This window comes from Urocitellus parryii, chromosome 4, assembly GCF_045843805.1.
Source record: "Urocitellus parryii isolate mUroPar1 chromosome 4, mUroPar1.hap1, whole genome shotgun sequence".
Classification (NCBI taxonomy): domain Eukaryota; kingdom Metazoa; phylum Chordata; class Mammalia; order Rodentia; family Sciuridae; genus Urocitellus; species Urocitellus parryii.
The window spans coordinates 15,075,289-15,091,323 of NC_135534.1; the positions used below are offsets into that span (position 1 = coordinate 15,075,289).

At 38.2% G+C, this 16,035-nt stretch overlaps 1 protein-coding gene across 1 annotated transcript; it reads left to right on the plus strand.

Annotated features, from left to right (window-relative positions):
• Positions 1-1,617: 1,617 nt before the first annotated feature.
• On the plus strand, positions 1,618-2,558 carry LOC113195121 (olfactory receptor 10W1-like). The gene is given in 2 exon segments (XM_026406533.2): positions 1,618-2,029; positions 2,032-2,558. Coding segments are annotated over 2 exon segments (939 nt in total).
• Positions 2,559-16,035: the final 13,477 nt, after the last annotated feature.

The window sequence follows — 16,035 nt, forward strand, 5'->3', positions numbered from 1 at the left end:
GAGGGAAGAAGGAAAACCACAGTGTGTAAGTGGAGATCTCCTAGATGCACTGAGTTCCATGGAGATCTCTGGGCATGATGCTGAGTGCCCTTCTCTCACTTCTGTCCTGCACATCATGCTCACAAACAACATGGAATTACAAGTTGATGACATGTTGACATAACTTTCATGCTCTTGGAATCATTGGCTCCACTATTTCATCTCTCCAAACTGTTTAAATGTGATCTGTCCCATGTGCACAATTTAAGGAAGATATTTAAAATGAGACCTTTTCCAGAGCTTTAATTATGACATAAATCAACACCATGCCATAAGAAATAGTAAAAGGAAATTAGAAAGACAGCGCAGGGCTGCAGGTTAAGAGCTCTGTAGTCCATGCAGGGTTCAAGGCAGAAATGGCCACAGTGTTTAGAACACATTGAATATGTAGAAATTGCTAGGAGGAGGATTCAGTTGATGACAGGAAGGAGCTGTCAAAGAATTGTGTCTTCCAACACTGATGGAAGGAAGCCACGACACGGAAGGTGGTTTTGTTTGTTTGTTGTTGCTATTTTGGTACCTGGGATTGAACCCAAGAGTGTTTCACCACTGAGTCACATCCACAATCATTTCTTATACTTCATTTAGAAACTGGGTCTCACTGTGTTGCTTAGGACCTCACTATGTTGCTAAGGCTGGCTTTGAACTTGCAATCTTTCTGCCTCAGCCTCCCAAGCTGCTGGTTTTCAAGTATGAACCACCATGCATGGCCATTGATACTGTCATGGAGTCAACTATATAATAGGGAATGATGGCTATCTTTTATTACGTTGTTAATACTATGGATGAGGCATTGTGATACACAACTGACGTTATCATCTTGTTTACATTCACAATGCATTGAAATAAGTATAAATATTGACTTCATTTTTTATTTTAAAATTTAAAAATCCCAAAATTCAGAGCAATTATCTATGGCCTCGCATCATGGATCCTGGAGATGTAATTATTCAAAACAAATCATCTAATTTCAGAGATTTCTTTGCACTGATGTGGTCTCCCTACACAACTGTGGCAAAATGTGTAATATGTGACATGATAAATAATCTAATGTATTATTGAATTTGGAAAAGGAAAGGAGATGAATTGAAAGAGACACCTATCTTTAGCTTGGAGAACAGAGAGCTAGTCAGATTCCAGATGGATGTTTTAGATATTTCTGACACTAGTCCCCATGTTTGTGACACTGACTTGGGTTTATATGAATGATTTCTACTGCAAGTAGTAATTCAGGATAGAGATTTTTTTCAAAGACACATTGAATAACAAAAAAATATTAAAATTTGGCAGTTGAAACAATAGTTATTTAGTTCTGCTCCCTTCCACTTTTCTTCATATTCTCTCACATAATTGGACCCAACTCTGGGCAGTTAGAAATTGAAGTGCAGATACTTCTGTGGAAGGATTTCATGAGAGTGGGCAAAAACCAAGAACTAGTCCTGATCCTTCTTGTTTTCACTTCCAGCCTTGGAAATTACCTTCATGGCGCAGAGTGCAAACACATCACCAGGGTGACGATACATCACCTGTCTGACCCTTCCTTCTGTCCTGTGACCTCAGAGAGCAAGCTGTAGCTCAATGACCTGGGGGAACCACTCGGTGACGACGCAGTTTGTGCTCCTGGCCTACCCCTCCTGCCCAGAGCTGCGAGTCCTGTCCTTCCTGGGGTTCAGCCTGGCTTATGCACTTATCATCTCAGGGAATGTCCTCATTGTGGTGTCCATCCAGGCTGAAGCCCGCCTCCGTGTGCCCATGTACTGTTTCCTGGGCAGCCTCTCAGGGGTAGAAATGTGCTACACTGCTGTGGTGGTGCCCCACATCCTGGCCAACACCCTGCAGTCAGAAAAGACCATCACCCTCCTGGGCTGTGCCACTCAGATGGCCTTCTTCATTGCACTTGGCAGTGCAGACTGCTTCGTCTTGGCTGCCATGGCCTATGACAGATACGCCGCCATTTGTCACCCCTTGCAGTACCCTCTCATCATAACTCTGACTGTGTCCGCCTGGTGGTGGCATCTGTGGTCACCGGCTTGTTCCTGTCCTTACAACTGGTAGCCTTCATCTTCTCTCTGCCATTCTGCCAGGCTCAGGGTATTCAGCACTTCTTTTGTCATGTGCCACCCGTCATGCAACTGGTGTGTACCAACAGCCACTTCCATGAGCTGTCAGTGCTGGTGGCAGCCACGCTGGCCATTGCCGTGCCTTTCTTCCTCATCGCCACCTCCTACGCCTTCATAGTGGCCACTGTGCTCAAGATGCGCTCTGCAGCTGGCCGCCACAGGGCCTTCTCCACCTGCTCCTCCCACCTCGCTGTGGTGCTGCTGCAGTATGGCTGCTGTGCCTTCATGTACCTGCGCCCCCGCTCCAGCTACCACCCCCAGCAAGATCAGTTCATCTCACTCGTCTACACACTGGGCACCCCCATGCTCAACCCCCTCATCTACACACTGAGGAACAGCGAGATGAAAGGGGCCATTGGGAAAGTGCTTACTAGGAACTGTGGCTCCCTGAGAGTCTAGGACAGGGTCGGGCACGGCCTATCAGACCAGGGTTTGGTTCCAGTGAGTCAATATGCCTATACGGCTGGATTTCTCTCAGCTGATGTTCAAGGAAATTTTTTAAAGTTCACATAAGTTATATAAAAACTGTTTATATAACACAAAACTAAGTGTCAGAGACCTTTAAAATATTTCTACCATTTGACTCAATAATTGCTCTTCTAGTAAAGAAATAAAGCAAATGAACATTACATCATGCAAACGAACAAGTATGAGAGGGTGCAGCTAGAAAGAGACAGCTCATTCGATGGGTTTTAAATTTTTTAAAAAATCCAAGAATGGAATTGTCTCCAGCAGTTATGGATAAGGAAACCAACAGGGACTTCCACACCAGCAATAGCAGGAAGTCATTGTCACTCCTAGACCCCAAAGGCAAACTTAAGTCTCAGTGTTATCAGACACCAGCGAGAGCTGATGCATGGGGGGGGGGACCACCAGGAAGAACTGTGACTTTAGGGGCCGGGGGTGGGGGGAAGCCACTATGGACAGAACTATGGCCAGGAATAGAGAGAGCAGAGAGAGAAATACCACAACCTCTTTCTGCTCAAAACCTTCTCTCTCTCTTTCCCTGGACTCCTGGGAAAGAACATGGGTGACTCTGGCCACAGGTATCAGCTTATTGGGGCACAGGAGGGGCACAGAAAGACCTTCGTAGTTAGGGATCAACAGAGAACAAGAAGAACAAAATTGCTTATTATGGTATTCTATGTAAGAATGAAAATATGTTAACAGTTCATTTCCATGATAAAGAAGTGATTAAATGTTACTGTATAAAGGAATATGATTCAGCCTTATATTTGTTTTCAAAGAATAGTTGTTAGACATATTTAACATTAAGTGCTTACTGTGTGCCAGAAATATATATACATATATGTGTGTGTATGTATGTATGTGTGTGGGGGTGTGTATAAAAAGTATGTAACATACATTCTTGAGGGACGTCAATAATGTTATGCCAGCTAATAATATGGTCTTAATTTTCGATACTATCATGTATTCCTGTCTATTTATGTTATCAGTTACTGGCAAAACTGGGTTAAAATCCACAACTATGATTTTTCATATATCAGTCTCTCCCTTTGGTTTTGGTCATTTTTCTTTCCTGTGTTTTGAAGCTCTGTTACTAGGTATAAACTTACTCAGCATTGATATATCTCGCTGATGAATTAGCCATTTTGTCATTAAGAAGTACTCTTTTTTATTGCTGGCTATGATCTGAGAAACAAAATTTACCAAAATTACATTATGTACATCTACTAATATGTCACAGTGAATCCCACAATTTTGTATAATCACAGTGCACCAATAAAAAAAGAAAAAGAAAATAAGCATATAGTTCATCCTTTTCCTTTTTACGATGTATGATGGGAATGTGTAGATGCCATATTCCCATGTGTTCCTCATCCATCACTTCTGCTCTTGGCTCTTTTGATTCCTCCTTTCCAATACTTTGAATTTTTAAAGGATTGTTATGTCTGCTCTTATCTTTCTAGCTCTATCTATTGTATTATATTGTGTCATATTCTATTCTACCGTGAGTTATTATAATACCACTACAGTAAATATGAAGGAAACTCTCAAAATTATAATACCATTTTCTGCCCTTCCATATTTGTGCTGTTATCTTATTTATGTTATTATTTTTTTATAAACAGTTAGTAGTTTTTAACATGTTTTGAGTGGTTTTCTACATTTTTTTAAATTTAACAGTAAGCTTATTTTTACTTTATATAAAATTCTAGGAATGCCTTTTTCTTTAATCTTTTAAAAAATGTCATTCCATCATCTTCTGGTTCCCATTGTTTCTGTTGAAAAATCACTGATATTCTTGTTTTACCTTTGTGACTATAAAATATTTTTTGTTCATCTTTGCTTTCCAACAATATTACTATGAAACTAATTAGGGAGGAGGTTCAAGGTATTTAATTACACATCCCAATTAAATACATTCACTTTATTCCAAAATCTTAAAAAAATTCATTCCTTTAGAGCGTCAATCAGGGTCCAAAATCTCATCTAAATATCATCAGTCAAGTGTCCCTAATCTCATCATCTAAGCCACATAAATTAAGGCCTAGGTGACACTAGTAATATGAGTTTTCCTGGGACAAAAGTCTTCTCCATCTGCAGACTTGCAAAGTATAAAAGAAGATAATCTGATGTTGAAGCATGCATAGGATAATGGTTACAGACCTTCCTACTCCACACACAAAATAAAGAGGATGGATGTAAAAAAAAAGTTTTTAAAAAAATGCTCTGAGGCAATTTTGATCATCAAACAGGATAAGCTGCATTCATTTTCAAGACCCAAGAATAATCCAGTGTGGATCTTCTCTTCACCACCTGGACCTGAAGTTCTGCCTTCTAGACCCAAGATTTCCTCGAAAGTCCAAGAAGTCACTCTTTAGGTCCCTGGCTCCGTCTCCGGGCTCATCTTTCCTTTTCCATGGAGGGTAGCACATTTTCATCTCAGTAGTTTTCTCAGCCTCTTCCTAATTTGTAGAATTTGGGGAGTCTGGCAACTCCATTTCATTTCTTTTTTCTCTCTCTCCCTTTCAATACAAGCTGTCATATTTTCTGCTCATATTATTTACTATTCCAGGGGATCCTCCATATAGATTTCCTGGACAATCCTATCTCTATTGTTAGTGTCTTCGGAGGTGGTTTTGGGGATCCATGAGTTAATGCACCTAACGTCTTCAAGGACCCTCTGTGAAAATGAAAAATCTGATCTGTTGATCCTTCCAAAACACTTTTATCAAAAAAGATTGTTCATTTACTGGCAGCAATCGGTAGAGTAGAGGGAAAGGAGTAGGGGGTTAGGAGAGGGGAGATGTGGGGGTCTGAATTAGAACAGGACATAGTCCATATTTTTATAATAATGTCAAGATGGATTCTACTGTACATATCCTGACATGTCTAACTAAAAAAATATATATATAGTCAAAATAAATAAATAAATAAATATCATTTTTTTTGTTTGTCCAGCCACATCCTCGGCTTTCTCTCCAGCATACATTTTCCTGACAGTGTGTCTCCTAATTTCAGCATCTCTCACAATCTTAACAGGCTGAGAATGTCCTTTGGCTCAACTGTTGTTCCCAGAATTTGAAAGATGGCATCCTAAGTAAACAGGTTAGTTGGGGACCCTGCTGTACCTCATAATGTGGCTCTTTGGCATCCCAGGTTCACGTCAGGGAGTCACATGATATGGCCCTACTTTGTGCATCTCTGGGCTTGGTTTATACTCTGTATCTCAGGATACTCTCCAAGCAAGCTATATTTTCTAGAAGAAATAAAAGTGACTTTCATGCCCTTTTATCTTACTATATTCTAGTTTCCCATTCAAGTACATTTTTATTGGCATAGTATAATTATACAATATTAGTGGGAATCATAGTTACATATTCATACATGCACACAATAGAACATTATAATTTGGTCAATTTCATTCCCCAGTACCTCTCCTTTCCTTTCCTTTCCTTCTTCCCTCCCTTCTCCTGCTCCTCTTCCTCCAAACTACTGGTCTCTCTTCTGTTTTCACAAGATATTCTCTCTCTCTCTCTCTCTCTCTCTCTCTCTCTCTCTCTCTCACACACACACACACACACACACACACACTTTTTCCCCCCTCTCTATCTCTCTAGCTTCCACATAACAGAAAACAGGATCCTTTGCTTTCTGAGTTGGGCTTATTTCACTTAGCTTAATGAGTCTCCTTCTCTGTATCTGTGTGACAAAAGAAATTCACACCAGGTGCAATGGTGATATCTGTAATCCCAGCAACTCCAGAGGCTGACACAGGCGGATTGCAAGTTCCAGTCTAGCCTCAAAAACTTAGTGAGATGGTCAAGCAACTTAATGAGACCTTATCTCAAAATAAAACTTTAAAAGGGGAGGGGCCAGGCAACAGGGGATGGGGCTCCGTAGTAAAGTGTCCCTAAGTTAAATCCCCAGTATCAAAAAATAAAAAGGGAAAAAACATTCACATATACTCTCTGTGTTTCAGTTTTATTGGAAATCAAATGAAGATGACACTACACCTGTCTGATTAGGTCAATTAAAAATTAAATAATGTCTCTCTTACATTAAACCCTATGAACATACAGCATCATTATTATTGCTGCTATTATGGTATGAATAAGAAAAATAAATGAAGAAACTTGGAAAGAAGATGCTGTGCAGGTTGGGTTATCAAAGTTTCTCCCAGGCCTTTTCTTGGCTTGAGAAAATATGTTCCCTTGGAATTTTCTGCTGAGTTCTTCAAATAGATTTTAGTTCCTACACCATGTTAAGTCTTGAGTATTTTAAGTGTAACATAAAAAGGTAAGCTTAACTGAGAGAACTCCTTTCTGTGAGACTTGCCAAAAATGTAAGCCCTTTAATATGATTTAAGGTAGGAGAATAGTATTTCAGGTTGAAACATTTTAGTAGAAATGAATAGAATAACATTAAAGGAACTGTGCTTTAGGTTACCCCCAAAACACATGGAAATGATTTATGAAATATGTACATTAAATAAAGTATAATAGCTAAAAATATTTTAAACTATATTAAGAATATATGTTGTCCACAAACATGAAGCAATGAAATCTCATGTCTGTTAGTGGAGACAGAAGCTGAGACAGTGCTGGCAAGTAGGGATGTCCATGCCAGTGACCTTAAGTGACTCATCTATGAATTGATTGTTGCCCAAAAAAGAAACCAAACTTTTCCAAAATTTAGTGGTTTAAAACTATAAGTATTTATTCTTTCTTGTGGCTCTCTGGTTGGGCTGGACTCAGCTGACTGGGCCTTCTGTTTTCAAAGACACACAGTTGCATTCAGATGGGAATTTGGCCAGGGCTGAAATGTCCAAGATGACTTCACTTACCAGTTTTGGACATTGTTTGGGCTGCTCTCTCCTTTTTTGCTCCATTTTTTTTAATTTTGTCATTCAATAGTCCAGCACAAACTTCTTTATACACCACATGGATCTGGAAGCTACAAACCTCTAAGGCCTATGCTAACAAATCCTAGGCCTTCATTTCTGCTTATCTCATTGGTCAAGGCAAGTCACAATGCCATTCCATGTTCAAGATGAGTGAACAGCTGATAAACTGTGTCCTTGATGAGAGAATGGTTTGTATGTACAGTGATAGGAAAAAAAAATGTTGGCATTCAAAATTGGAAATAATCAAAGACATTTATGAAGTACAGGAACGAGTCTACATGCACTAAATTAAGATCTAGATGGTGCTCAGAATGAAGAATATTTGGATCCATTAACAATATATATTCCCTTAAAAGGCATGGCATTCACATAAACAGTAACTAAGCCAAGCCACAAAGTTGCTTGGGACTTGTAAACCAACATATTCCCAGAGTAAACATCATTCCTTACTATAAATTATGTTCTAAACTGTGGACCTCAGGAATATGGGTTAGGGCAAGAGTAAAACAACTCAAGTAAAATGATAGCTCAAAAACAAAACAAACAAAAAATCCTCCTGAATTATATGAGCAACCAGATAAAAGTCACAAAATATTCATAGAAACCCATTGCCACAAGAGTCTCAATATTTCACAACAAACCAAAGCAAAGAAATGGTAATAATGTGAAAATAAGTTTCATCAGGTAAAAATAAGATTACAAATTATAATAAATTTGTAAAAACAAAATAAAGGATCAAATAACAACTATATAACAAGAACAGGAGTCTCCGAAATAATAACTGTAATTGTGAATTAGAAGTAGAACAATATGGAAAAGGACAAATAAAAAACTGGATATAAAAATTAATCATTTTCATTTTTAAAATTCTTAATAGATGGCATAAACATTTGACAAAAAAAACTTGAAATAAGAATCAGTAAATTAAAACTAAAATTGAGGAGTTACTTAGAATATAGCCAGAGATATAGGACTCTGTACATATAACTTAAGAGACCAGTAGAACTCATTAAATATTCAAATAAACACTTAATGCAAGGGATTTGCACCTCTAAAAACACACATTGTTTCAAATAAGATAAATACAATGGCAAAATAAACAAAGCCCCAGAGGCAGAAAATAAAAGAGATAGCAACTAATAACAAAACATAGTTGCTACCATATGATATGAAGAAACACATGACAAGATAAGAAGAATAAAATAAGAGTGATAGGAGTGTTGTTTTATAAAGTCACAAGAAAGCCTTCTTGAAGGAGGCAACGTTAAATAAAGACTTGAAGGTTGTACAAAAGCAAGGCGTGTGGAGATCTGTCAGAAGAGCATCTCAGGCAGAGCCAGAAGCAAGTGCAGATTCCTGAAGATGAAAGTGTCCTTGTGTTCAATTGTGGAGGAGGAGAAGAAAGATGATGGTATGGTGACAGATCATGCTGATGATGCTCCATTTATGTACGATGTCTCAAACTGCATTCTACTGTCATATATAACTAACTAGAACAAATAAAAAATTTTTAAAAGGTTGTTATGATGGTATGATGTGGTGACATGATGGTAGTCATGGCAACTAATGATGATAATGTTGATGATACTTATGATGGTGGTGATGATGGTGGTGGCCATAGCTAACACCTATCGATAGCTTACATGGTTTGAATCGTTTTTATCCTTTCTAAGTTTTGAAGAGGATGCCATGATTATCCCCAACTTACAAATAAGAGAACTAATGCACAAAGAGGTTAGAGAGTTGTCTAAGGTAACTAAACTAGTAAGAGATATAGTCCAGGATCAAACCCAGGCAATTGGTACCTGAGTCCATGCACTTAATCATCCACACTGTTCTGTATTGCTCTTCACAGGACAGCAAGGAAGTGTGTCACGTCAGGCACTAAGTGAAGGGTAGAGCACAGAAGGTGGTATGCAGGAGAGGATGTTAGAAGTTACCTGAAGTCAAGGTCATGGTGGGAATTATAGGACATAATAAGGACTTAGATTTCCTTCTTAGCAAGATGCAAAGCCACTGAAGAGATTAGAGCAGAGTAGCAGTATTATCAGACTTGCATTTTAAATAAATGGTTCTCTGTGCAAAGAATATTAGTTTGGAGAAAAGGAGATTCAGGGTTCTTTTAGGCATCTAGCATAGCAATCTAGGTAAATAATTATATTTTGAGTGTATTTTAAAGGTAAAGCCAGTAGAATTTTATATGGACTGCATGTGGAGTGGAAGTCCAAGAGAGGTGCCAAAGAAGACTCAAAAAAATTTAGCCTAAGGGAAATAATGAAATGTAATTTACTAAAATTGGAAAGTCTGCAAGAAAATCAAATGTAGTGGAGAAAATTATGAAAATTATATTTTGGAGATATTGCATTTAAAATATCTTCCTGGATATCTAGATCAGGAGTTCAGAAATACTGTGACAACAAACATACATTTAGAAATCATAAGCATAGATGGTATTTAAGCCTTCCTCTATTGTAGTTAGTAAAATTGTACTGTATTTGGGACTCTTCTTAAATAAGCAGATTTTAGGTGCTCTTGCCACAAAAAGAGGGAGATAAATATGTGAGATGATACATTATGTTAATTGGATACACTACAGTAGCAATTTTAATATCTATGATATATATGTATGTATATATATATATCATACCATGTTTTTGTTTTCTTTCCTCGGTTCCATTTTGTCTCTCTCCCCAAGGCTGAATTCTCATTTTCCTCCTGATAACCAAATATTGATGCGCCCCAGGGTTCTTTGATCCTTTTCTTCTGTCTTTACTGACAACTAAAAGTGACGCCATTTGGTGCCATGGCTTTGAATATATTGAAGAGAATCAAAAGTGCCTGGCATAGACGAATTGGTGGAAAAATATCAGCCCTTAGATTAGCCATTATCCTTTTCCAAATTTCCGATCACAGCAGGTTTAGGGTGACTTCAGTTCATATCAAGTCATATTTGCAATACCCTGGAACATGTTTGATTATACATATTGAATATATTATGAATAATTTTACTAGACTCAAGAAACTTAAGAATCCAGATAAAAGAAGAACAAGTCTGAATGTAGCTTCTATATGCACACACAGTTGTGTGTGTCCTAGAATCAGCATTGACACTGGATTGACCACCTCCATGAATGCCAAGGGCAAGCTGATTCACTCAGGTGATTTTAGGAATTCTGAACCTTGATGGATACATTGGACGTGTGTACTTTGGTTCAAAAGAGACCTCTTCACATGCTATTATCTCATGTTCTTCCCCCTTTCTTGAATGGAAAACTCTCAGTTCCTGGTCTACCTATTGCCTGAGAGAGACCTTCCCTAGACATTTGACCTAGGGTAGTCCATGGTACCTGTCTAGTTATTACATCACCCTCACCCTTATCCCCTGTGCCCTTACCCTATCCCATTATTTTTCTTAACTCTCATCCCACCAAACACAATGTTAAATATTCTTATTTTTGTTTATTACTTATTGTCTGTCTTCCTTCTCCCCCAAAAAATGTAATTCTATGAAGGGAAAAAAAATCTCTATTTTGTCCTCTGCTATAATCCAAACATTGAGAATAAAACCTGGTTTAATAGTAGGAATTCAATAAATATTTGTTACACATTGAATAAAGATGTTTTGGTGGTAATGAACATGAGACTGGAAAGCTGAACATGTCTAAACATTAAGGGCAACAATGAGGAGAAAGTACATTATTTGAAGCATGTAAGGGGTAGAGGGAGGTGGAAAGAAAGAAACAGAGTTCGAGCACTTTACAGCTAGAAGGAATCAAGGAGTCCATGCAACCCTGCACCCCCTCTCACAGAGGGGGAAGCCCTTGGAAAGCTTCCATACCAGTCTGTGGCCTGCAGCTGCCACACCACAGAGCCACGGACTGGCCTCTGGACCTCCAGCTGCTTGGGTGGTGTCAAGTGAGTGAGGAACGTGTGTCTCACGTGCTCTCACTGAATGCACATCTGCATTCAGCTCCTCTCACAGAGTGTTCTTTATGGAATAGACCATTGGTAGGTCCCTGTTGGGTGTTGGGAAAGGAAGGAGGAGGGCTGTGTGGAATCCCCAGGCAATAATCATCTACGTTGACCACACAGAAGGGTCATCCCTTAACCCTTGCCTTCGTTCATAGACTGTGGAAAAATTTTTTTCAAATATTTTCTCTAGTTGAATTCAATTTAAGAGGAACCACTGGGGAAATCACTCCTCTTTAGGGACTCATTAATTTTAAAGAGATTTTATAAAGGACCGTTAATAACCTGATGAGATCAGACAGGACTGGACTCTGAGTGAATATATCAGAATCCATTTTTTATTGTTAAGGGGAACACAAGTCTTCTCAGTCAGGGCTGAGATTTGGACTGTTCCCCAGCATCACTTTTTGTAAGGATGTCCTTGTCGGCCTGTGCAACACAGTCACAAATTTTTCAATGTCTTCTCTCCTGAGCATCAGCCCACAGAGGACACTGGCCCCTGGTCAGCTGGATGTTAAGAAGGTACCCCATACTCTCCGCTTTGCATTTCCAGGAGATGCTGCCCAACATGAGGTCTTGGGCTTTCATGCCATTTTGCCCTGCGAGAAGAAGACAGATAAGTTCTCTCTGGGTGAGCCCCTCCATCATCCATGGCAGGAACTCAACATGTTCCAGAAAAGTTAGTTTGTTCTTTAGTGAATTTCCTTAGGTGGCTAACCGAATGGAGGAAATTTCAAAGTGGCATGGGAGCGTTTTGAAAGTCTAAGCTTATCTGATTGATTTGATTTTTATTTTCATTCTAAGAATAAAAATAAATAAATTTCTATAATGCTTTACACTGAGAATCATCATAAATATCAACCTTTAATTATGGACAACCAATGGGTTATTAAAGTAGGTTTTACCATTCACTTTATCAGATCCAGAAAAGGTAATTTTGATAAACAGTGGACTGTCCAGTGTCACATATCTGATAAGCCAGGATCGAATTCAGGTTTTTTGCCTTTTCTTCCTAAATTCTTTCCACAGGATCATCCTAAAGAGAATGACATAAAACTATTTTTATTTTTCAAAGAACCATCTATGAAATCATAAGTTTAATGGTTGTATGTGAAAATAATACATTCCATGGTAAAAAGTTTTTGAAATAAATTTAAACTGATTGCTTTGTTTCAGAGCCTTACAATATACTCTCATGCTATTAAGCATGGTGAATCTCTAAGAAATGTGAATCTTTTCCAATTGACCACAAAAACTTTCATTTCTAGGGCATGATAAAGAGTCCCTATTTTAAAGAAAACAGTTTAAGGGTTAGTTCCTCAATTGTTTAAATTTTTCCATTCATGTGTCCTCCAGTGAAGCTGTAGTTGGCAATCTAGTCTTTTAATTCTTTTAAATCTGTCAGCATAGTTGAGCACAAGACTTGAGTTAATGAAAGATGCTAATGTTTTCCTGCTTCATTATTTATTCATAAGAGTAGTGACCTTGGCGTTGCAATGAGGAGGTCTTCTGGAAGTATGTTGAAGGAGCGTTTACCACTGGAGTTGGGGAAATATGAAGGTCAGGGAAAGATGACATGTGACCGAGCTCAGAAAGAGGAGCAGAATATAGCTAGGAACTTCAGAGAAGCAGGATGTCCAAGACAGAAAGGGTGGATGATGCAAAGACTCCAGAGCAACAGATACCAGGGCAAAAAACAATGTAGTCCAGTAGAACTAGGGCAGAAACTGCAATAAGGAGAATAATAAAATACCTGTCACAGGTCAGTGCAACTAATAATGCACCTTAATGATAATCATACAGAAACTCTCCACAGTAACCTATGGTGTTCTTTCTAAATCAAAACCTGAGATTCCTAGAGATCCGTTAGGAGATGGCAGATCCAGAGCTCACACTCTTGTTGGGAGACCAAATGTCTCCTGAAGGTGTCATTAACTTGGGCATGGTACAGTAGTCATTGCCATTAACAGACATAATTTGGGGCTGGAAATGTTTTGAATAGCTCTCGAATTGCCCAACAAAGAACGCTGCCTCCCTCATCTGTGTGCATAACGTCACACCGAGTTTGAACATTTGTTTCAGCTGCAGAATCATCTGCCCAGCTCTTACACTCTCTTAACTAAATTGCATACCCATAAATGTAAATGAAAAGAGGGGCATATTGAAGGCATGTATGTGGACCCCACCCTCTGTAATTAATCCAACAGAATGTGCATTCTGGCCTGGAAACTTCCATTTGCTTTTGAAAAAGGCTTAATCTCTGGGGACATCAGTTTTTGCATGAAGGATATAAAAAGACAGAAATAGATGTATTGCATTTCTTTATAGTTCCCAGATGTAGAGCCTCCGTTTTACATATATTCTATAAGTAAGCCCATTTTGACCTGCTTTTCTATCACTCCATCACAGCCTGACATTTTCGAGAGTGTTCTGGGTTTCTTAGGTACAGTGTTTATGTATTCGCAGTTTGCATATATTACACATTGCAACAATGCCTCTCAGCCGCTGAGGAAAGACTGCTACATAGGGGAGTTTCCCAGCATCTTCAAATTTATTGGTTAGAAAATACATCAATAGTTTAATTGCTGTGCTTTCTACTGTCCTTTGGTAAGCTGAATCCAAGTTCTCCTTTATTTCATGTAGCAAACGAATATAAACAACCATTGGACAGAGAAAAGTACCAATCTTCCGGGGCCTTAAGTAATTACAGCAAAATTGATTTGTAGAAGGAGCCACTGAACATTGATTTTAAAAGGAAGTTTAAAGGATGCGAGATGTAAGAACAAATTAATTCCATTTAGTGTAAGTAAAATAATTATGATGGGGATATGGGAGTAAACAAGACAAATATTCTTGGCCTTGTGGAGCTTAAATATAACCCAGACTAAAATGTTAATCAAACTGGTATTGCCAAGTGTTGAGTGTTTTAAGCATCAACTCCTAAATAAGCCACAGGAACAGCAGAAATCAAGTGTACTCTGTGCACAGTGAGGCTGGAAGGATTGGAAGTTTCTTTGAGAATAACTTTGAGGAGAACAGTAGAACATTGATAATGATGAAAGAAGCCTATAGATTTGCATGGACTGTTAGGTGATAAGGAAATTAAATTTTGAATACCTTATATCTGGAAAAACAACAGCAGGGGAGTGGGGTAGGATGATGAAGGTCCAGAATAGAAAAAAAATTTATTTATACTAAGTTCTTGTAGACATGAAATAAATAGTTGTCTCAGTGCAGGTTTCTATTAAGAACTTTTAGAGGCAATCAACTTCTTGCCCATTAGCCAGATGAAATGTTTAAATGATCAGATCATCCGTTCATGCCAATGGACAGAATACTTGAATGTGATGCTCAAAAGAGTTGAATTTGAATGGTGGAATGGATTGATTCCAGTTAATTTCGACAATAAGTAAAGTTTCACAAAGACTGTACCATATAATCAGGTACATCTGATGATCCTAATAGAAATGACACTTAATTCCTACATTTCATTAGCTGCATGTTTCTTCTGCACAGTAATATTAGCTTCGCCAACTCCTATTTTCGTTTGGGGCAAATCCTGTAGTACCCAAATACAATAACCAGTTCCTTCACTGTGTTTCATCTCGCTGTGTCTCAATGTTTTGTTGTTAAGAAAAAAATGGCTAATGTATCGTCCCAATGTGAACATGTGTCACAACTAATCTGTTTAAGAAAATGATTTCCAGGGCTGGGGTAGAATGCTCACCTGGCATGCATGAGGCACTGGGTTCGATCCTCAGCACCACATAAAGGTAAAATAAAGATATTGTGTCCATTTAAACCTAAAAACAATTTTTTTAAAAAAGAAAATAATTTCCAAAGGAGTTCCAGGAATAGTTTGAATGAGATGAAATCATTAGAGTAGGCCAAACCCCTTTGAAAATGAGAGGAAAACATTTATTTTCAAATATAATTTGTATGTTTTTAATGTGACAGCCTTATCTTGAATACATGTCCTTTTTCTTTGCTATATCACCTTGTCACATCTTGTCCTGGCAAACTTCAGGCTCCTAAACCCACATTTTGCTTGAACCACAGATTAGGTATGTTTTGCACAAAAGATTTTGACTGTTTCTCTTCAGGTGCAACATTGCTCATTTGATGCTCATGTCTTAGTAAGACTGGATCATTTTAAATGTTTTCTTGAGTCAAGTTCTAATTTACTTGGTTTTGATGACATATAATGACAATTGTTTGGCTGAAATCTCTCTTCTGTTTTGTTTATTCTTCTTCCTTTTCTTTTACTGTTTCTCTTATTATTCAAGGATCCACAGAGCAACTGGAAGACCTAAGAGGATGTAGCTCTAGAGAAGCCTCATTCCTTATTCCAGAAAAGATAAGGATTAAAAGGGTAAGAATCCAAGGAAATTACACCATCCTGAGAAAAGAGGCAGAGGAGCAGATATATCCACCAGACACTGTTATGTCTCAGGAACATTATACTTCTGAAACATTTAATCTTTCTAAATTCCTTATAATGCTCCATATTCGAGTCTCCTATATACATTAAGGGGC